Raw genomic sequence first — 24070 nt, 5'->3', positions numbered from 1 at the left:
TGCGAAGCAGTTCCTCCTCTGGCAAGGAGGAAAGCCCCGCCTCCAGTGGGGAGGGGGTGCAGGGACCAGGAGATGCTAGGGAGAGCCTCAACACTGAGCCTGAGCAAAGTGGAAGGGGAGGCAAGTCCCCCTTTGCCAGCACCCACTCTGCGTAGTAGGTTTGGGCGCAGAGAGGGGAGGAGAAGGATGGGGGTCACACGACTGTTATGCTGGGGTGGTACAAGGACCGGCCACACCCAGATTCTGCTAGCGACTGAGCAGACATGGGCTTGCGATGCTCTGCACTGTAAATAGTTTGTATTAATAATAAAGCCTGGAAAAGACAGGTTGGAGTCTTGCCTGTTTGCTCTCGAGCAACCACACCACCACCTGACAGCAATCTGGGCGTCTCTGAAGTTGCTCGGGGGTAGCTGCGAAAAGGAAGCACGATGAGCAAGCCAGGGACAGGTGCTGAGATGGAGCAGGAGAAAGCCATGAAAGCCCTGATGGAGAGGAACAGGGACCTGGAGGCTCATGTCACTACTCTCTCAGCCCGGTTGGAGGAGCGCCGAGCACAAGACAGCCAGGTCAGAGTCACTCCAATTGGGAGAAAGGTCCTAGCACTTGTGAGCAAGTTTGGGGTGAAGCCTCAGGATCACAACGCTTTTAGAACTGAGACAACCACACCACCACCTGACACATAGGGAGACTCACTTGGGAAATCTTTGGGTTGTCCGTACAGGCTTCCTACCTGCAGTTCCATGTTAGTGTGTTGAAAGAGAGAGTAGTAGTCTGTTTTCCGGCAGTTTGGTCAGGCATTTCCTCTGCCACTTTTCTGATTGATGCTATTTGTGCATGGCCAGTGTGGGAGTGTCATCAAGTAACATTTTGATTAGCAAATGACAGCAGACTTTCTAGGTACACTGTGAGAGTAACCTGGCTTTTGTAGATCCTGTATAGCTGTTGCTTTGCTTTTGAATCTACTGCTGTGTGGACATAAGAGCATGATTCCATAAGTTAGCCCCAGTGTGGCAGCCACCCAACATATGGGGACCATATGATCACCTGGCCCATGTTCTTTTATTCCTTAGCTTCGAATTACTTTATTTTAATTCAAGTTTCTTCTAGCAAGCAAACTCCTATTTCTCAGATGCTTACTAATAATTCTCCCTCTTCCAAAGTTTTGGAGCAAAATACTTCTCATTGATTCTCTTGTGCTGTGCATCAAGACTAATATAGGGCTTTGTCTAAATGCCAGCATCTAGCTGTAAAGAAATGCATTTAATAAGATGAGCTTCCATACCTTGATAGCAGCAATCATGTAGGAAATTATAGGGGAAAGGATTTATGACCTTAGTGGAGATGGAAATTTAATAAGAGGCTTTCATCATGGCCGCGGAAAAGTCATGGAGTTCTTTTAAGTGCAGTTCACATTATGCATAAAATGCACTTATTTTCCTAACATTTCTGTAAATATCTCATAGGTAGCGTGATTACATACTCATATGGAAGCATAAGAACATGAAAAGCAGAAAGGTTTCGTGACATCAATTTACTTTTTCTGCCTATCCATTCCTAACAGTTGCATGGCAGCTATTCCCTGTAGAATATAGCAACATGGAGCTCTTAAAATGCCACTTTAAATTAAAGTCAAGATGTTTGAAATGGCTAACTTATTTATGCTCTTGATGCAAATTTCAGCAATGGGCTGAGGCTTACTTTGTGCATTGCTTTCTCTGTCAAGAAGGCAGCTGGTGGAACTTTAGCAGCAAGCAGAGAGAAGTTAGAGCTATAGCATATAAAAGCAAAAGGAAATATGCACCCCTATTCGCCTTAAAGAAGGCATTTTATAAGATTTTGACACGCAAAGCTACACTTTTTATCTGGGCCATATTGGCAAATAGATAATACCTGCACGATATTTCACATTGCGTGTGCTATTTGGATTCCTTGCTTTTCACTGCTTTTGCATTCCATTTAATCACCACTAATACGTTGCTCATTATATCCCCCTGATTTTAATGTTAATTCTGTTAAAACCTCAACATCAAATGTTGCCGAAAATGACAGTGGCAAAAGAACCATTTCCCCACTTCAACTTAGAGAAGAATGAAGGGATCTTTATTTCTAAGAGCTACCTTCTTCTGGGATATCAGGAATCTGCACCCTCACCATTCTACCTCTTTTTGGCTATCTGCTACACCTGTCCTCCATCCTTTTATAGTAGTCTTGTTCTACTGTTATGGACCGGCTGGATGCAGAGGAGTGGCAGGAGGTACCAGCTAGGGAACCCTCAAGGGATCCTCTGGGAAAGAAGTCTCAGAGCTTGGTGGTGGGACAATAATGAGTGGTTAGAGGGAGACGGAGGCAGACTGTGAGAAGGAGGTGTTGGAAGGTGAAGAGGTAACAGGGTTAGGTGAGCAGGAAGAGGCCGTGGCAGCGAGCAGGCCAGAATCAGAGGCAGAGGCTGTTGAGGAGAGGGGCCAAAAGGCAGAGGGAAGGAAGGCTGCTGAAGAATCCAGGGAGTCTCCCCCTCCCACTGCAACCATCTCCTCTTTTCCTTGGTCTCCCAGAACATGAAGAGGAATAAAGAGGGCAGAGCAAAGAGACAAGACAAAGGAGCCTCAAGTTACTGGGGAAGCACCTGGGAGGAGAAGAGCCTTAGAAAGCGGTGGAAGGATCTGTGTGATATATAATAGAACACACAAACTATATTTGGCATTTCATATGTTCGACACAATAAAAACCTGATCATATATTTACTCAGACCACTCGATTTCAGTCTAATGTCAAAGTAAGTAGGATTGCACTGTTAGATTAAGTCTAAATATTTCATGGTCTCTGTGCAGTCCCACAGAGTAACAATGGAAACTTAACAGGATAAAAGACTTTTGGTGAAAGCTCACCTTCAGCCTTTAGTATACATGCACAAAGCGGGGGCTTTGTGGAGTATTGCGTACTTTGGCCTCAGCATCCCCTGCCAAAATGGACCTTGGATCCACTAAACTTGCAGCTTAGGCAAGCAGTCTCAGTATGCCTGCCTTGTGAAATGTTGGCAATGAAGCCACATTTATCTACTTGCACGTCCTTCACCAAAGCAGAGGAGGCAGCGGTTGTGCCCATTGCAGGTTTGCTACTAAAAGTGGAACAGCTGCATCAAACTGCCTTTTGCAGCATAGACAAAGATGTCTGCTTGGCACAAAAAAACCCCCCAAACTGAATGCAGATGTACAAATGACAACACTGTAGAGAGAAAAGAGAAAAGAAAGTAAAAATGGAAAGGCCTAACTGACATTATTGGGGGGAAGTGGAAGTTTTCTGCTGGGATAGCTCAGTCGGTAGAGCATGGGACCCTTAACCTCAAGGCCATGGGTGCAAGCCCCACATTGAGCAAAATATTCCTGCATTGCGGGGGGTTGGACTAGATGACCCTCACGGTCCCTTCCAAGTACAGTTTTATGATTCTATGATTCTTCTTGATCATTGCCATATCCTTTTGGTCATGTGTACTAATGGTTGAGACTGAGATTCCTGCCAAAACTCTTTCACCTTTCATTACAAAGTTAGGTGAACCCAGGGCTCGCTCTTGTGACAGTACTCGTCAGTACAGGGTATCAGCACATGCTGCCCATGGCAACCATTTTGTGCTAGCACCCATGATACTTTTATTAATACAGTGGTATCTCGTTTCCCAAATACCTCCATTGTCGTACATTTCGGTTCTCGAATGCTGAAAACCTGGAAGTAAATGCTCCATTTTCGAACGTTTTTCGGAACCCGAATGTGTGATGCGGCTTCCACTGAGTGCAAGAAGCTCTTGCAACCAGTGGGAAGCCGCGCCTCGGTTTTTGGATATTTCAGAAGCCGAACGGGCTTCCGGAATGGATTACATTCAAGAACTGAGATACCACTTTATATGAGTGCTGGCATGAAGTGGGGAAGCCCATATGTGTGACTACACAGATGACCACTCAAAGAAAGGCTAGCTAACTATTTTCCTTACCTACTAAGCCTGAGCTTAGAGCTGGTTTACCTAAAAGTTATTTATAGGGAAGAAAGTGAGACTACAGAAGTCTATAAAAGAGAAATATGTGTTTTACAGTTTTCAGGAACATTCAGATGCATTTCTTTATAAGCAGTAGCCAAGAATTCGATTCTGCCATCTTTACTTACTTGCACACAGCTCTCATCTGTGTTTAGTTCCATTGACATCAATGAAATCTACTCACTAAGCACTCCATTCAGATCAGGAATGTGAACATTTTGAATAGCTGTATTTTAAATTACAATCAGACTTGTGATTAAGGACAGTCTGGATTTCTCCCTCGATCAGCAATTAACTTTAAAAAATGTTCTTTCACTTAAAGTGACACATAGTTGTCATTGTGTAGAAACATATTTCAATATATTACAATGAGCTACTGAGGATAGCATAAAAACAAACATAATCTGTTAATGAATCATTAGGCAATAAGCCCCTTTGTGAAGATAAGATTTAGTACAAAGATTGACACTCTGGGCTTTTGCATTTTGCAAAAAAAAATGAACTATTCTGTTCTCAAAATAATCAGACACTAGTAATATATCTCTTACTTGCTAACTATAAAATTGTAATGTGTGCATTAACTAAAATATCAGTCATATGCTTTGCTGATCCATTTGCAAAAATGTGCTGACTAGCAGCTGTAGATGAAGATGACGTTAAATAAAGAATTATAATGAATCTGCAGCAAGAAACTTTAAGCTTTTTCCTCTACTCATTATAAAATGTATTAAAGTAACCTGCAGACAGGGCATATATTTTCAAGTCCCTCCAAAGTATTCTAATCACTCACTAATAGTTCATATCCATTTTGACCCATTTTTCCTGACAGTCCTAAAAATAAAATAAAAAAACAACGAAAGCTAGTATTGTCGAGTTGGGACTAAAGTAAACATGACTGTCCTTTTGCTCCTCTGTGACTCCCAGTTGTCTACAGAGTTGCCTTTTCTGCCACAAATGGAAGAAAATAATTAATGCTTCTCACGATGAATGGCATTCTCTCTGCAAGAAGGATCATTTGATATTCTAGATGGATAGACATGGAAGCACAAAGTGGGCAGTCACTGTCTTGCACTGTACTTTGATCCATCATAAAGGAAGTCCTGGAACTAACTTATTGGGGCTTGTTTTGGTCAGTTCAGTATATGTTGAACGTGTTATAAGGCTGGGGTAGCTCAGTGGGAAAAGCATGAGGTTGTTCATCCCAGGGTTGTGGGTTTGAGCCCCATGTTGGGCACAAGATGCCTGTATTGAAGGGGGTTGGACTCGATGACCCTCATGGTCCCTTCCCACTCTACAACTCTATTGTTCTATGGATGATTTAAATATTCCATGAATTGTTTTTATAGTGAAACAAACTATTTCCCCATCACTTTTACTAAAAGGTATTCTCTGCAATTGCAAGTAACTGGGTAGCAATCCATCTGCCCTGTGATCATGTGTGGTATAAGGTTTTGTTTGTTTTTTAAAAAAATGTATATACAGTGGTACCTTGGGTTACATACACTTCAGGTTACATACGCTTCAGGTTACAGACTCTGCTAACCCAGAAATAGTACCTCAGGTTAAGAACTTTGCTTCAGGATGAGAACAGAAATTGAGCTCCGGCGGTGCGGCAGCAGCAGGAGGCCCCATTAGCTAAAGTGGTGCTTCAGGTTAAGAACAGTTTCAGGTTAAGTATGGATCTCCAGAATGAATTAAGTACTTAACCCGAGGTACCACTGTAAACATCTGAGATCCTGGTCAGCTGTTGAGTCTGGCCACATGGAGAGGACAGTAGTACCATACGGTAATGGTTCTAGGGGTTGCTCGTGCGTAAATCGGCCCCACACATGGCTGGGTTGCCTGAGTGAACCCTTTCTGTCCGGACAGCCACTCGCCCGTGGCTGTCTCAATCGCCGTCAGAATCCGTCAGTGGGCGTTTCTTGAACTTCTTCCAGCAAAGAAGTTCTTTGACGCCTAGTCTCCGCCTACTCTCCCTGCGCGGAAGCCTTCTGCGCAGGGAGGGTGTGGGCAGCGGAGGACCCGTGCTCTCCCCGCTAGTCCCCGGCGAGGAGTCACGGAGCCACCTCGCCGATTCCCCCATCTGCCCCCCTTCTCCACTGGTGCTACGCTGATTTCCTTCCCCAGAAGATGTGCTGCTTCTCTCCCTCCCGGGACGCTCTCCGGAATCCCTCTGGAGCCCTCCCTCTCCCCCTGGCTCTGATGGCAGTTCCCTGACACATACTCATACTTCTCCATAGTTATTGTTGTTAGCAGGGAAATGAGAACACACACACACACACACACACTACAAAATCTAGGCTCCCACATAGATTTAGGAGTGCATCACGGTTGATTCTGAACTCGATTAGAAAACATTTTGTTATCCCTAACATCTTGACTCAGGTGAAGGTGTGCCTGTTCTCTGGTTCTAGAGAGACTTACAGGTATGACCTTGTTATTTGGTTAATGTGACTGTCAAATAGGTTTTTTAAAAATAATAATAATCCTGTATTTCCTTGACACTACAAGGTGTCTACTAAATTCAAATTCCATAGAAGTAAAACAATCGCAAAAACTTAAAAGCCCAAGGAATGCTGACCTTGTAAACCCCTAAGATATCTTGCCTCTCCTTCAAATGTCAATTCCACTTAAGTGGGAAAAAGGAGTTGTGGATCAGCGAGCGCATTAGAAGTTCTAGCACTGCATAGCATTCTATAGAGGTTCTTTATTTAAGGATTTGAAAGGTCAAGTAGATAAAAAAAAACCTGCAACCAACCAACCAACCAACCCGACAACTGAGCAATGTCCTTTTTCGATGGTTTTGTCTGGCAGCCCCAGTACTCACCTTGCTTTGAGCATCTTGTGGCTTTATTTCCTGTAAACATCTGTAAAGTGAGGGAACTGGTAATATCCATCAGATGTTTTGTCAAGGCTTTTTATTTCACTATGCTTTTAATGTTTAATTTTTAGTCTTCTAATTGCTGGTCTTTGCTTTTTAATCTGACTGCTGGTTTTAAGCTCTCTTTTTATTATGCAAAAGCCGAAGTATGGTAACAGTTTTATTAGAGAACCGTCCAAGGTGTCACAATGCCATGAGCGTTCTCCAACATTTTGCAGATATGAAACCTGGTGGTTACTTGCTTCTGTTTACTGTTCTAATTGGAATACTCCAGAGTAACTGTGAGCTTTTATTTCCAGAAATAAAAATGGATGAATGTCCATTGTTGCTTTGTCCCAGTGGTCCTTGGTGCAATATAAAATCTGTTAATTCATCTTTCATAGTGTAATCTAATTAAGTTTGCATAATGCCTTCTGCACTCCATCTTAAGAGGGTTTGTTGCAAGCTGCAGACTTTGGGAGTTTCCTGTCATGTGTGGTTTTCCTTTCTCATTCTCCCCTCCCCCCCCTTGGATGTTTTGTTTAGCATCCAGCAGCGCTCGGAGGATCTCAAAAGCTTATTATTTGGTGACATTTCAGATGATAGTAATGAAGGTTTTACCCTACAGTGATTTTCTCATTTATTTTAATAACTTAGCATTCTTTTGTGGCAGTGGGTCTGAAATACATGCAGGTTGTAGGGTGGGGTGGGGGGAGAGACGCTCCATATCTACAATAGGATATCTGTACACACATGCATAAGAGGGACGTGGGTGGTGCTGTGGTCTAAACCACAGAGCCTAGGGCTTGCTGATCAGAAGGTCGACGGTTCGAATCCCTGCGACGGGGTGAGCTCCTGTTGCTCTGTCCCTGCTCCTGCCAATCTAGCAGTTCGAAAGCATGTCAAAGTGCAAGTAGATAAATAGGTACCACTCCAGCAGGAAGGTAAACGGCGTTTCCGTGCACTGCTCTGGTTCGCCAGAAGCGGCTTAGTCATGCTGGCCACATGACCCGGAAGCTGTGCGCCGGCTCCCTCGGCCAGTAAAGCGAGATGAGCGCCGCAACCCCAGAGTCGTCTGCGACTGGACCTAATGGTCAGGGGTCCCTTTACCTTTTACACACATGCATAAAGAGCATCATGTCATAGGTCGTGTTATTAAAGACATAGGTTTATTTTTTGGAAGGAGAATATGGTTGTATTGTAGCTGTTGGGTGCTTTTAATCACAAACAACCAGTTTTTCTGTTTCAGTTGTGCTTTTTTAAATCTCTTTCAGGTGAGCATCTTTTACTGCTTATTTTGAAAATGTTTTATCTGCTTTTAATCTTTGTTGTTTGGACATTTTTTTTTCCGGGGGGACGACGGACTATTTCTTTCAGCTACAGTTGATATGTCCTTATAATATGCAGGTCATGTTGGAGGAATTTTTATTCCAAAAAGCAGTATGTATGTGTGTGAATCATCATAACAATAGTAGTAGTAATAATAACAACTTCTAAGATTGCTGAGCTCTGTCTATGTTGTGACTGTCAAAATGACTGTTAGGAAAGAAGTTGGGTGGGGGAAAGTGTTTGATTAAGGACCTGGAGGAGTTGAGCCCTTTGTTCTGAATTTGGGGCTGGTAACCAAGGGGAAAAGGGGCAAGGCAGCAGGAAGGTTGGTCTGGTATAGACTTTTAGAGACCCTAGTTAGTCTCCCTCGCCCCTTCAGTGGCAAAGGTTGCCACAAAATCCTCTCCTCCCCCCCATTCTTTCCCCTCTTCTTTTTGTAACTGTGGCTGTGTTGTGGCGCTTGTGTACACATGCCTCCCAGAGGCACAACACTCTGGGGAAATGAACATGGCAGCCACAACAGTTTGGAACTTTTTCTGCAGCATACCCACTCTATAAAACACTCTATTAAAAATTAAAATAAAAATCTGTGGAGGGAAAAGACATTGCAGCAACTGCAACTGATAGCCATTGTCATTTGGAGGCCTGTATACACTACGGATGCCTTTATCTGCACTCCATAATTGTGTCCTAGCAACACCCCCAAACTGTCAAAGCAGCGAACCTGTCACACTTATCAGGCATCATCAGCAAGTTATAAGTATCGAACACTTAATAGTAGCTAAAACCCCCATTTTAAGAGTATAAATTCACCTGTGAGCTTCACTTGTTGGCAGTGGAAATAAACATTGGCTGATTTACCTGAAGCCCACACAGCCAGCATATCTCTTGTGTATTTTCTGTTCCTTCAGTGTTCCTGGATGTTTTTCATCTGTAAGTGTGGACTGTGATGCTTTCTTTGGTCGCTGCTCAACACTCACTCGACCTTGGATGTTTTTATCACCAACCTCTCTAATCATTTTCATTGAAAACCGTCATTGATTTTGTCTGCCAAGCTTTCCCCCTTGTCAAACATCTGAAGGGTTCTGAGAAGTCTGTCCTTTAAGGATTATTTCCAGATTGTTCTGTTTGAAATTTAAAATTAAAACAATAGAGTTTTATCACCCCAATTCACTTCATAGCATTGATCATACTCAGAAAGTGATCCTTATAAAACAGCCCGAGGAAGGAACTGCGCTCATTTTTTCCATGTTACAAGTACAACCAAGGGGAAATAATAAGGTAATCTCGGAGGAAAAATACGTTATATCTGTGTAGAGCGAGAAATTAAATTAGTAAATCAATCATAAACCTGAGAAGGAGGCTTACTATTAGTGTTCTTTGGGGAAATAAAAACTTTGTTGGTAGAATCGTTATCGTAAGCTGCCCAGGGAACTTCATTATTGGGTGACATATAAATACCATTAATAAATAAATGCTGCTAAGCCAGGTAACAAAATGCTTCACATGGTCAGACACCCCTTCTGAACACAACACCACAGTGCAACTTGAAACTCGATCTTCGGTTGGCTACAGCTTTATTCAGTCCCCTAATGGGATTAGAAATCCCCTGCCCTGTTTGGGCATTCAGTTTCCATGTGTGATTGGAATGGCGTAAGGACAAACGGGCCGACTGCCCTCTGCACCACCTCTCCATGCCTATCGCCACTAACCTCCATGCAACGGAGGGTGAATTTCTGCAGCAGGGAGCTCCTGATGTAGCTGTCAGGAGCTCACCCTACACTCGAGTAATAATAATAATAATAATAATAATAATAATTTATTATTTGTACCCCGCCCATCTGGCTGGGTTTCCCTAGCCACTCTTGGCGGCTTCCACAGAGACCAAAATACACTAAAATGTCACACATTAAAAGCTTCCCTAAACAGGGCTGCCTTAAGATGTCTTCTGAATGTCAGGTAGTTGTTTATTTCCTTGACATCTGATGGGAGGGCGTTCCACAGGGCGGGCGCCACTACCGAGAAGGCCCTCTGCCTGGTTCCCTGTAGCTTTGCTTCTCGCAATGAGGGAACCGCCAGAAGTCCCTCAGCGCTGGACCTCAGCGTCCGGGCAGAACGATGGGGGTGGAGATGCTGCTTCAGGTATACTGGGCCGTGCTGGGAAGTTTTTGCCTCTGCACATGAGTCTGAGAATGTTCTGAACAGTTCCCATTGAGTTCATGAAACAGTGTACCCTGACCTGTTCTTAATGCATTGCTGACCACATCTACGGAACGTGATTGTTGTATTCTTTCATGTTATGATCAATCATTAGTAATTGTTTTAGTCTTGCTATATCAATCATTAGTTATAATTTAATTAGGAGGTTTCATGCCTGTCTAGTTCTGTGCTCCCTTTCCCAGCCTTTAATCTATTGGTGATTAATGCCTATATGTAACCTTTGCTTTGTACTTGTGTCAACCAATCAGCAACGAGCGCACTTGTGGCAATGTTGTAATATTCAATAAAAGGTTCTTCTCGGGACTTGCTCGAGAGATTCCTCTCACATGACACTTGCTACTCGTCTGTCGTTATTTCAACCCAACAGGGCCGAGGCCGTTTAGGGCTTTAAAGGTCAGCACCAACACTTTGAATTGTGCTCGGAAAGGTACTGGGAGCCAGTGTAGGTCTTTCAAGACCGGTGTTATGTGGTCTCGGCGCCCGCCCCCAGTCACCAGTCTAGCTGCCGCATTCTGGATTAGTTGTATTTTCCGGGTCACCTTCAAAGGTAGCCCCACGTAGGACCCTGGCAGAGACACATGCCCAACTGGCATGTTCTCTCCCTCCTGTTCGATCGTTCGGGAGCTTCAGAAGCTTTCTTCAGCCCGAACATCACAGCGACCGATGCCAACAGACATTGGCACACTTAGGTATCCGCAGAGTTTGCGCAGCTTGCGTAACAGTCCTCAGCACTCAGCATTTTGGCTAATCTATTTTATTTACATATAAACACACACAGAGCACTGCATCAGACAGCAAATAGCACTAGCATCAAACAGCAAAGAGAAAAAGAACAAAGGACAATAGTCCCACTTCACGGAACACAGTAACACAAACATCCTGTCTCCATCACTTCCCACTTTGTGGAGTCAAAACATACACCGTCATGTGAAAGACAGCAGTCCCATGACTGCAATCATGGAGCAGGAATTCTAACATCAGCCACCCTGCATGGTTGAGAACCCTGATCATGCATGAAATACTACAATAACGGAGGGACATATGCCAAGCATATCCACACTCTCATGTATGGGGAAGCTGAATGCCTGACTAGGGCTTACCTTGATTATGATTCTGCAGCCTCCTTATATGTTGTACCTTAGATCTGCTATCAGTTACTGCTTTTGGGCAGGAAGTGAATATAGCAGGTGCAGAATCGCAGTGTCCATTGCCCAAATGCTCAAGAGATCTCCCCCACCTTCGATAACCTTATGAAACAGACTCAGATATCGAAAAGGAATCCATAGCAATTTAATAGATACGATCTGATCTGCACCACACATTTAAAACAGATCCAGTGCACATTTAAACCACACGACGTCTCCCATAGAATCATGAGAACTGTAGTTTCAGGGTGCTGGGAATTTTATCTCTGTGGTGAGGAAACAGCACTTTTCTGTAATCTCAGGACTCCTTGGGGAAGTCATGCACTTTTAAATCACCACCTTTCTTCTCCATATCCGGTACAGTGGAACCTCGGTTTTCGAGCGTCTTGGAAGTCAAATGTTTTGGCTTTTGGACGCCGAAAACCCGGAAGTACCGTATTTTCCACTCCATAGGGAGCAGCGGACCATAGGGCGCACCTAGTTTTTACGGGGGGAAATAAAGAAAAAAAATTTATCCCCCCCTCAGCCCCAAAGAGCAAAGAAGCCAAGACAGTGAGCGGGATCCATCCCGCTGGCTGTCTTGGCTTCCTCTTTAGCCACGCACAACCTCTCCAGCGAGGAGGGGCTGCACGCGGCTTCGTTTTTAGCTGCGGGGCTGGGGCGGGGGAAGCCCGAGCTTCCCCCGACCCCAGCCCCCAGAACAGGCAGCTATCTGCAAGCCTTCCAAGCGCAGCGGGAACACCTGCTGCGCTCCGAAGGCTTGCAGATAGCTGCCTGAACCCTGGAGAGCGAGAGGGGTTGGTGCGTAGGACGCACACACATTTCCCCTTCATTTTTGGAGGGGGAAAAGTGCATCCTATAGAGCGAAAAATACGGTAACTGCTTCGGTTTTCGAACGATTTTTGGAAGCCGAACATGCCATGCATCTTCCCTATTGAGTTTTCCAGACGTAAATGCTTCTGGAAATGCAGGCTTTGGTTTCCGAACATTTCAGAAGTTGAACAGTCTTCCGGAACGGATTACGTTCGAAAACCGAGATTGCACTGTATTGGGAAGGGGTGTTGGAGGTAGGCGCTGTACACGTTAAGGAAGTGTTCGTGGAAAAAGGAGTCTCTGCAGGATGAAGTGTTAAGAAAAATTTCAAAGGCAATGGATTTTGCATGTGTCTCGACACTTCAGACTCTCTCTGTATCAACTCTTTTATCATCATTGATATGAATATTAAGAGGATGTGCTACTTTGGCTTTCCATCCAAAGCCATTCCATGCTATTATGTCTGAATCTGAAGGATCATAATGAATAATGTCTGAATACTATCGCAAAGGCTACTGTGTCATTTTTCAGAGGCTGTTTATAAATCCGGTGAAAGCCTTTGCAGCTGATAAAACACACAGCCTAATGGGAGATTGACATTTGTCTTTCTTGAAAAATGTTTAAACATATGTGATAGTGTGAAGTGCTTATCACTTAAGGCAGAACTAATTAATCAACTTAAAGTATTTTTAAAGTCTGCAAAGATATATTAAAACTCTCCAATAAATCACATGAATTCATTTTTTATTGTACCTTTTTATAACAGGGTACTAATTTTCATTCATAAAATATTTTGCAAGTACATTTCTAAAAATTAACCCTATACGGTATTTTAAAATGGTTTAGGTTTTAAAAAAAGGTTTTACTGTGAAATATAACACGTGAACAAATAGAATGGCAGGATTTAAATCAATATAGGAAATGATAATGATATAGCAGATTCAAACCAGAGTTTCAGAATCATGTTTTTCAAAAACATTATTATGGTGACTTTTTATTTATTTATTTAAAGTATTTTTAGACTGCTGTTCAGCAAAGCTTCATAAACAGCTGTGCTAAATGTAAAGACCAAATTTATTCTAAATACTGTTTGCGTTACTATTTAATATATAACTATTTTTAAAGATTATTAGTGAATTATAACCAAAAAACGTTGCACTATAGCAGGCATAGGCAAACTCGGCCCTCCAGATGTTTTGGGACTACAATTCCCATCATCCCTGACCACTGGTCCTGTTAGCTAGGGATCATGGGAGTTGTAGGCCAAAAAAATCTGGAGGGCTGAGTTTGCCTATGCCTGCACTATAGTATATACCTATTATAATTCTCAACTACTACAAAGTATAATGGTGCATATTTTAAGGACTGCTTTTCAAAATAGAGAGCTCCTGTAATTAGTTGTTCCTTTAATCTACAATTGTTGTTGTTTTCAGGTGCAGCTGAGAACTAGCCTTTCAAGTCAGTATGTAATTCGTACCCAGCCTACAAATGCATGCCTGTCTACCCTTGAATGTGCAGCTATTTCCCTGGCCATCATGGAGAAGAATGATGGTATTAAAGAAGTAGGTAATTTTACTCTGCTAATGGAATAATAGGGTGAGAACAAGGCTATTTCACAAGGCTGTTTCACAAACAGGGCTGTATTTATTGGCCAAGGACCATATGCCATGCATATTTATAGTTGCAAATTGTTAACTTCAGAGATTTAACAGAAGGGAGAAGCAAAGTTCTCCTAAGCATTTTGCACTTCCTTGCATGCCATACGTCAACATCTGTCAAAAGCAGCTACATAAGTACTGCTTTTGGGATACTTCATTCCATACATTTAACTATGTTCTAAGTAAAGTTGCAACCCTAATCCCATTTACCTGGGAGTAAGGCCAGTTGAATTCAGTAGAACTTACTCTGAAGTAGACATAGTTAGGATTACGGTGCAAATTACATCTTTTTTAAACAATGTTTTTAAAAGTCAGCAAAAATATTTATAGGTTCTATTCTAAAGTGAATCACAGACATATGTATAGTACCAAATTTAGACCCTTGGTTCTTTGTTCTATTTACAAAAGCAGAATAAAGGTATTAGTGTTGTTAGACTGAACAGTGTGCACTCCTCTTTCCCCTCTGAGGTTACATAACTCTCCTTTTCTTATATTTTATAACATCTCATGCCGAAACAAAGGTTGTTGAAGTCAGGCTAAGCAATTATCTTCTTTCATGGTAATGAAATACATAAATGTTTATAAATAGGTTAAACAGCTACTCTGTGGTCCAAAGGCATCTGTGGTGAACCCCAAAGAATAATAAGTCACTGCCAATCCAATTTCAACCAAGCAATTAATAACAATCATTCCTGCATGAGATACTCTGCAAAGATGACCTAAACAACCCTTGAAGTGAGCTTGAAGATTAAAATATATTTGTAAACTCATCCCAATGACTCGAAGCATTCTTCTAGCCTCAGCGTATGACCCACTGGGTTATTTCAATCTACTAATCAGCTTAAAACTGTCAGATGTCATTATAAGAATTGGGAACATGACATCTCCAGAGTTTAAGTTTATTCTACTGGGTCAAAGAACCAACAATAAGACATTAGCCTTTGCTGTGCAAGTGGATCTCATGGGTCTGTGATGGAAGACTCTGTCAAGATTCTAAAACGTCTCCAATACACTTTGGTAACTACTACTGGAAACACTACATGATTGTTAGCACTCCAAATGAGAATCCTAAGAAACAGTACTATAATGACTGTTTCTCATTGTGGGTTTTCAGAATAAATAGGCTCTGGGACAGGGCTCTGGAACCTTGACCCTCCATCTCCCATCAGCATCCATCACCATGGCCAGGGATAGGGAGAGCTGTCATCCAGCATCATTTTGGCAGCCACCACGCCTACCTGCCCTACACCTGACAGGTAAAGGTGTGACTCAGTTGAAAGTGGGGTTTACAGGCTTTATCAATCACCTGATTGTCAGGTGTGGGGCAGCTTGGCTGGGACCAGAGTTTGTGATGCCTGCAAAGCCTTGTACCTCTGCCTGTACAAAGTAGTGTTCCTTGGCCTGCATGGCTTGATTTCAAACCATGCTGGCAAGGGGAAATGGGTCACCTGGTGATAATTGTGATGTCACGTGACTACAAACGTGACCCACTAGGTGGTGAGGGAGATAAGGATCTGTGCCCCCCCCCCTCCAGATCCAGTTCCTCACTCCAGGTCTTTAAATGAGTTTATGGCCTTCACAGCAATGGATACCCAATCTTAGGTAACCTGCCAGGTTTCTGTTTCAAGCTACAGTGGAACCTTGTGTTACGTACCGCCCTCCTTACGAATGCTTCGGGTTATGAGCTCCGCTAACCCGGAAGTAGATGCTCCCGGTTGCGAACTTTGCCCCGGGATGTGAGCGGAAGTCATGTGCTGGCGGTGCGGCAGCAGCGGGAGGCACCATTGGTGAAAGCGCACCTCATGTTAAGAACGGTTTTGGGTTGCAAACGGACCTCTGGAACAAATTAAGTTCGTAACCGGAGGTAAGGTAAAGGTAAAGGGACCCCTGACCATTAGGTCCAGTCGCGGACGACTCTGGGGTTGCGGCACTCATCTCGCTTTATTGGCCAAGGGAGCTGGCGTACAGCTTCCAGGTCATGTGGCCAGCATGACTAAGCCACTTCTGGCGAACCAGAGCAGTGCACGGAAACGCCGTTTACCTTCCCGCTGGAGCGGTACCTATTTATCTACTTGCACTTCGTGCTTTTGAACTGCTAGGTTGGCAGGAGCAGGGATTGAGAAACGAGAGCTCACCCTGTCACGGGGATTCAAACCGCAAGTCCTAGGCTCTGTGGTTTAACCCATCCGCATCCCTTGTAATCGGAGATACCACTGTACTAAGATTTGTAGCCAACGTTTGCTGAATTGTTAATGGGTACAGGTTGTTTCAAACCTATCTGAATTGCATTTAGCAATGAAAAACATATTGTTAGTGAACCTCCCTGTATTTTGGTGTTTCTTTACTCCCAGTTTTATGGAATAAAATATATCCTGTGTGTATTTGGAATATGAAGGTGTACTAAATACTAGCACACTGTTTAACAGCGCTTTGCACATTCAGAGTAAGGGAGTGGGTGGCGCCATGATCTAAACCACTTATCCTCTTGGGCTTGCTGATCGGAAGGTCGATGGTTCGAATCTGCGCAACAGGGTGAGCTCCTGTTGCTATTTCCCAGCTTCTGCTAACCTAGCAGTTCAAAAGCACACTAGTGCAAGTAGATAAATAGATACTGCTGCAGCGGAAAGGTAAATGGCGTTTCCGTGCGCCCTGGCACTTGTCACGGTGTCCTGTTGCACCAGAAGCGGTTTAGTCATGCTGGCCACATGACCCAGAAAGCTGTCTGTGAATTAATGCCGACTCTCTCGCCATGAAAGAGAGATTAACACTGCACTCCATAGTTGCCTTTGATTGGACTTAACCGTCCAGGGGTCCTTTACCTTTACCTTTACATTCAGGGTTGATAAAGTTCAAAACTCTGCCTACCCTTCCTGTATTTCCCTTTGCAAGAAAAAATGTAGTTTTCTGTTTTGTTCCCGCCGCGTCCACCTTCCCACTTTTGCCTAGCACCAACACAGTAGAGCCAAAATTAGGAACACAAAGAAATATGTCCAGGAAGCTTAGAGCACGACAACAACAAAAAGCATTGTATTAAGATCTGCAACTATTTTAAACAATGTGCTTGCAATTCTTCTGATCATTTTTATATCAAGCACACATTTCAGTATATTAAATATTTCATCTCACCATGTGATAAAATCCAGCCTGCAAGCTTGAGCATAATTCAGTGGAAGCTCCCTTTGAAATCAGTGTGAGTTCCAGTGTGCTCAGGAGTGGGATATCAGTCATTTACTTGGTGCAATAACAAGCCTGTGTTAACTCAAGATGAAATAATATCTGAAACCTATGTATTAAAGCTTTTTTCTCTCTCTCTGTCTCCATCTGTCTCCTTTTTTCCAGACTGTCCTCCGTCCTCTTCAAGCCCTCTGCTCTTTCCAGCTTCAACACGGCGCCCAAGTTCATCACAGCAAGGAGCACCTTCTTAAGAATGGTTTATATGACAAGCCCATGCCAAAAAACAAACGCAAGCTCAGAAGAATGGAGCTCTTAGTGAATAATGTTAAAATTTAGCAATGTCATGTAGAATTAGGTTTATTTTTTAAAAAAAGAAAGACTCCTTTAAAATGATGAAGTGGAGTTTGATATGGATTTAATCCAGACAATCATCTCTTTTGATAATGGACAAAGTTCAGGTGGCAACTTGCCAAGGAGTTCAAACATTATAATAATAATGAAAAGCAGAATGCCTGGACCATCAGGGAATAAACAAGAGATATCCGTCCCCCATACTCTCACTCCTTTATCAGTCTGTGATCTTTGGTATGGCTTCTTTAATTTTTTTTTTTATGGGAGGCTTTTGGCATTACTGCATAAGGAACATAATTTTTTACAAGGCAGCGGTTAGAAGAGAAAATTCCAGTATGGGGATTTTGATTTGCAACAACAGTGGGAATGAAATAATAATTTTAACATTTTTCCCCGTTTAATTTCTTGTTCTGATTAAACAATATATCATATAAACCTTTATGTCCAGTTCACATTGCGAGATGTCAGTAAGAACAGACTAGTAAATGTGATCATTGGCGAACAAGGTATTTTGTCCTGTCACTCAGGAGAGCAATTACACAGTGCAATACACTTGTATGTGATTAGCATGTACATTGTCAAGGGAGAAGGCATCTCCAAAACATGCAGTGGATGTGAGCTAGAAAGCTGCAGCCAACCATAGATGATGATTAGGAGCTTAACCATGATCAGGCAACACGCTAAGCCAAATCTTGGTTTAGCTGCTGCACGGAGCTAGAAGGCAACAGAGAGCAGCAAAGCGGGTGCAAATCTCACTCCAGGAGCCTGCATGCTTCTGCAGTCCTGATCAGCCATAGTTTGGCTTCCTGTGAGTTGCAACCTATGTTTCCTACGGCCTGGCCACAGTAATCCATGCTTGAAGAACCTCACAATGCGATTGCTACAATGCGTGAGCCACCGTGAAGACAATCTGATAGCCTCACCTCATGCAAAATACAGCTAATGCAAAACAGCCTAGCTGTTGAGCAAGTCAGCTAGATGGGACCAGGAGGCACTGATCCTTAAAGCTCTTCACTGCCCACCTTTGACCTACCAGGACAAATTTAGGACATAGGTACTGATACATAAAAAAGCATCTCCCCAATATCTGCTAGCCTGTGTTCTTAGCTTGGCAGACAAGGCCCTCTTCATGATCCTACTAGTTGATATGGCCTGTGGGGCCGTTGTCTGAGACAGGGACTTCACAGTGGTGGCTCCCTGACTGTGGAATTCCTCCCCAGGGAAGTGCAGTTGCGCCTCACAATGTTAACATTCAGATGTCAATTGAAAACCAATTCATCTGTGCATTTGGGCAACAAACTCTCTGGGATTCATCAGTTTTGTTATTAATACCGATTTTTAATATCGTTTTTAAGGTTTGTAATTTTTAGTTAATTATTAATTATTGACTGTGTTTTTTACGTTGTGCACTGCCCCAAGCGCCTTTAGAAAGAAAGGTGGTGTATAAGTGTAAATAAATAATAATAATTGGTGGTATCTGACAAAGTAGTTCCATTAATGCAAGGACTTTGGGCTCCACGAAGGAACTGTGCCTCACGTCTTTCTTGCACCCCACATGCGCCACCTAGATGCGTTCTGGGGGTTCCCTCAACCCTCCAGAGCACATTTGGGGAGGGTATGCAGGGAGAGAAAGAGGAAGTTCAGTTGCACAAACGTAAATCCTTGCGCTGATGGACAGGGCCGTCTTACCCATAGGCGCTAGGGGTGCGGAGCACCCAGGTGCCGGGCTCTCAGGGGCGCCAGGCCAAGAGTCCAGGGCCTGAGAGTTGAGTCTGGGGAAGAGCCCGTCCATCAGTCGGAGCACCGCAGCAGGCTGTTCTGCTACGGGCGGCTCTGCACAGCGAGTTCAGGGGAGACCAAGCCACCAAGAAGCTGAGGCAGCCGGTCACTTCCGCCCTCCTGCGCGCCTGGGACTGGGCAACTGGGGGGGGGGGGCAGGCAGATCTTTGCACCCCTGTGCCGCATATGCTTAAGACAGCCCTGCTGACGGAACTACATGGTAGGAAACCACCCAATACTTTTTAGTCATGTGTCAGGGATTGACATTTTATAGCAATGCTACTATTGTAACACAAAATGAATATGTGGAAGAAGAATGTCCTGAATCAATAATGTATGGTTAACTGTATTTTGTCTAGATGAAAGAAATTAAATCAATACTACTGAAAATATGGGTTGCAAGGAAACACTGTTAATGCTGACATAGAACATTCTTAACTGTAGATGTATCCTGGCTGCAGCAGTTGTTCCTGTGAAAGCAGCAGCAATTAAGCTTTGTAGCCAACATATTCCTCTTAATGGAGGATGCACTCGCTTCCCTTTGATTAATTTTTACTTGCTTCAGACTCATTAACGTAGTAGTATTTTCTTCTGTACCAAAATTATTTTTCCCCCTTCAAGTTTTTAAGAAGAGAGGAAAATCTAATACCCTAGATTCACAGTTTAAAATGTCTTGGTATTATTAGTCAAATAACCCCTTCATTTATAATGCCACAGTGTGAATTTTTATTAAATGTGGATTAATGTTTCATGTATATGAAATAGGTCTGTTTTGGCACCCTTTGCAAGTCTTCTTAATACGTTAGTATATTTTTACTTCTTTGGAACTACTCAAAAGAATGCTTTGTATAATGGGATCTTTTGGAATCTCAATCTTTTAATTTTGTTGAGGTTTTTGTACATTTAGAAGTGGTGCTGTTCCTGTTTGCCACATAGAATATAGCTAGATCAGCTTTCTTCATTGTTTCTCCTCTAATAATTAGTTATATTAACTCTGTCTTATATCCATGTTTATTAGAAGTATAGCTCACTGGATGCTACTCATTTCAGGAAATGTTGAACTGCTTTTCAATTTATAAGTTACTAGCAGCCTTATACACAGCATTGTTGGGAAATTCTAATAAACAAAAAATTAAAAAATGAGTGCAGTTGTGAAATAAGTGGTCAAAATCGGTGCAGTAGGTTCCATCCGCCATCTTGATTCAAAATGGCATCCAGTTATAGCAAAATATAGACAGAGTTACTGCTCAGTGCACAAAAGGCTCCTTCCATTCACTGATGGGACTCTGATCCAGTGGAGAATCCTGCTACAGAAGGGATAAGGAGCCTGATTCAAATTAGGTGCTTGCTGTAGCACTCGGGGGAGACTCTTAAAATGACTGAACACACGCCAAAATGGCCAGAAGAATCCGAAGTCAGATGCAACAACAGCAGCAAGAATACTTATTGCGAAGTATTGGAAAACACAAGATTTACCCACCCGGGAAGAATGGCAGATGAAGTTGATGGACAATATGGAAATGGCGGAAATGACTGGCAGAATCCGAGACCAGGGAGAAGAATCGGTGGAAGAAGACTGGAAAAAAGTTTAAAGATTATTTACAGAAATACTGTAAAATTAATGAATGTTAGAAAAATGTTGGAATGAAGCTATATGGCTTTAGTAGAAATGTTATAAGGAATTAAGTATAAATAGATTAATAGAGTATTAAGGGGAAAATAAGGTCAAAATGTGTTAAGATAATTATAGGATAGAAAACAGAGGAAGATGGAAAGGAATTGCTGAAACAATTAACAGAAGTGGAATACAAAAAGGGAGGTGTGAGGAGGTCGTGGAAACAAGTGAACGAAAGATAAGATAATGAAATGGTTTTGTTTTTGTTTTATTAGTTTTATGTGTTAGTGTTTTGTAGTGTTTTTGTATTGTATTGTATTGTATTGTATTGTATTGCATTCTCTTTTTTATGCTTTTTCTTTTGTAGTGTTGTGTTTAAAATGTTGGAAAATTAATAAATATTATACAAAAAGAAAAAAAAAGAATCCGAAGTCAGGAAGTCCAAAATTTTAATAAGGAATGAGGAAACTTTATAACTTATCTTAAAGACCATTGTAAACAGTTAAAATCATCAGTAGGGTTGGAATATCACTTGTAGTTTAAGGGTGAATTTTGGACACAGTGGAGATGAAAAGATTTGGATCATCATAAAAGATGGAAGAAATGATTAATAATCAGACCCACAAAGGGGAGGATAGAAGTGCAGGAGATTCCTAGGAATCCTGTTTTTATGATCTATGTTCGATATATGACTGTAAATTTTTGATCTGGAAAACCAAATAAATTTAAATAAAATAAAATTATTGAACACACATAACACCCAGCTCAAACACATATAGGTCTATCAAGATTAGTGACACAGTGTGTTTTATGGTTGATTGCATTGTCTTCATTATTTACAGAAGAGCTTGTGTTCCTTTAGGAATCAGGCTAAATGGACATCTGGGACACCTGTATAAGCCTTCCACTTCCTGTAACAGCCTTCCTGGGCATACATGGGAAGGGAGAAGAAATCCAGACTCTTGTTTCATGCGAAGCAGGGATCATGTCCATTGACTGTGCAAATGTATTAAGCAATTTATTTTTCATACAAGCTGGTCTTCAGTTTTGCAGTATCTTCTTTTAGTATTTTGGTTTCTTTCTATTCAATTTGTTGACGACTCTTCCCCATTTTTTAAGAGAAAAACACTTCAGTCTGGCACTTGTCTTATTTTAGTTTATCACTTTAGTATTTTTTATTCAGAAATGGTATTGAAAGAAAGCATCATGAAAGTCTGGACTTTTTACAGATGGAACAGTTTTAGGGTTTGTGGTATAAGTTTTCTGAGCAAGAATTGAGCTCTAACTTCACTTTTCCCTCTATTCCTCATTACTGTTAATTATCCAAATGAGAGAACTTACAATGAATTAATGTTGCATTTGAATACTTGAGTAATTTCCTCATGTTTCTTTTCTGTATTACATAGATGAGTTTTGTTATTGAGAGTACAAATTACATGAACCTTTTGTCAAATGTGAAGGCTTGGTGTATTTCTTTAAAATCCTCAGAAGTTGCAATCAGAGAACTGCCTACTTGCAAGTTATTTTAAGGAGACAAACTTTTTTTTTTTTTTAAAAAAAATGCATTGATAGAAAACAAAGTAAAATTGACCTTGAAGCAAGTCTCACTGAATTTTGCAGGACTGATAAGTGGACATCCATACAGTTGTACTAGCATGAATGTGATTTGTGATTATGCCTACTCCAGAACAACAGTGTGGCTTTGTCGTTCACCGCTCTGGGGAAGCTGTGTAGATTTGTTGCCTCCGTACTGGCAACAAGTGAACTCAGTTGTTCCTCTCCCTCCTAGGCTAGTTTTGAGGATAGAACAGATTACAGTCATACCTTGGAAATTGAACGGAATCCATTCCGGAAGTCCGTTCGACTTCCAAAACGTTTGTAAACCAAAGCGTGGCTTCTGATTGGCTGCAGAAAGCTCCTGCAGCCAATTGGAAGCCACAGAAGCTCCGTCGAATGTTCAGCTTCCAAAAATAGTTTGCAGACCAGAACACTCACTTCTGGGTTTGCTGCGTTTGGGAGCCAAAACGTTTGGGAGCCAAAACGTTCAAGTACTAAGCTGTTCAGAAACCAAAGTACAGCCGTATTACCAGCTTTACCACCTGGACATCCTTAGCAAAAAGACATGGTACTGGTGTGTGTGTGTGTGTGTGTGTCTGTGTGTTTTAAGCAACATAACAATTTGTTGTTGTTGTTATTATTCATTTTATACCTTGTGGAATCCATTGGAGACTCTTTAGCAGCAGTTAGCATGAAGTGATTATCTGTCATTGAATAATCTGCACCTATCCTGTAACAAGTTACTCTTGGCTACAAATGTTGTCTGATCAAAATCTCCATTTGCCCAAGTCCAAATCCTGCTATATGTACCTGTATAGTCATTGTCTTGTCATTTAAATCAGATGTGGTAAAACTTCACTGAACTACAACTCCCATCAGTCCCTGCAAGCATGGGAGTTATAGTTCAGCAACTACTGCAAGGCCAAAGGCTCCCATGCCCGATTTAAATATTCAACTCCGTATTTGCTTCAAAGCGCATTCTGTTAAGGACGTCACTGAAATCAACGTGCCTTTTAGCAGAGCAATTGGGTCACCAGCATTTTAGAAGAAAAAAATATTATTTTTTCTTTCATTCAAACTGCTGCTTCGGATATGTGCAGGTATTACACATGCATAAATACCTCATCCATGGTGTGTGTTGGTGGTGGTGGGGTTTAATTGGAAGAAAATAAATGTTCATTTCTTGACTCTGTGCTCAGTTCAGGAGACAAAAGAAAATATGTTGACAGAGTACAACGGCAGAGCGGTTCCCGTTACGTTGGTGATTTCTACATGAAAATACCTAATACATAATTTAGAGAAGGCAGAAGCAAGTGCCTGGGTGGCCAATGACTCCAATGAGAAAATCATGTTGGAACCAAAACATGCTATGTAAAATGCATGATAAGACTTAGTGCTCAATTTTAAATTTTAATTGACTTCGGTCGCATGAGGCAGGCCAATGTACAGTTAAGGTGAATTCCCAAACAGCTTTTTGACATGCCAGCTATTAGAAGTGTTATAAGTAGTTCGTGGTAATAAAGAAAAAAAGGGGTAGGTGAGGGA

At 42.1% G+C, this 24070-nt stretch overlaps 1 protein-coding gene and 1 long non-coding RNA gene across 2 annotated transcripts in view; one reads left to right on the top strand and one right to left on the bottom strand.

The window, feature by feature from the left end:
* Positions 1–22421, top strand: part of DTWD2 (DTW domain containing 2) — a 91161-nt gene extending 68740 nt beyond the window's left edge. Inside the window, exons 5-6 of the mRNA XM_080973124.1 lie at positions 13825–13953; positions 17389–22421. Coding sequence (XP_080829250.1) covers positions 13825–13953; positions 17389–17559 — 300 coding nt within the window. The 3' untranslated portion in view covers positions 17560–22421. The remainder of the gene's footprint in view (positions 1–13824; positions 13954–17388) is intronic.
* The window catches only part of LOC308458364, a 44507-nt gene that overhangs the window by 8928 nt on the left and 11509 nt on the right, over positions 1–24070 (bottom strand). The gene's annotated exons all lie outside the window — the stretch shown is intronic.

This window comes from Podarcis pityusensis (genome assembly GCF_964106645.2).
Source record: "Podarcis pityusensis genome assembly, chromosome: 11".
Lineage (NCBI taxonomy): Eukaryota > Metazoa > Chordata > Lepidosauria > Squamata > Lacertidae > Podarcis > Podarcis pityusensis.
This window is presented reverse-complemented; position numbering and strand designations above follow the sequence as displayed.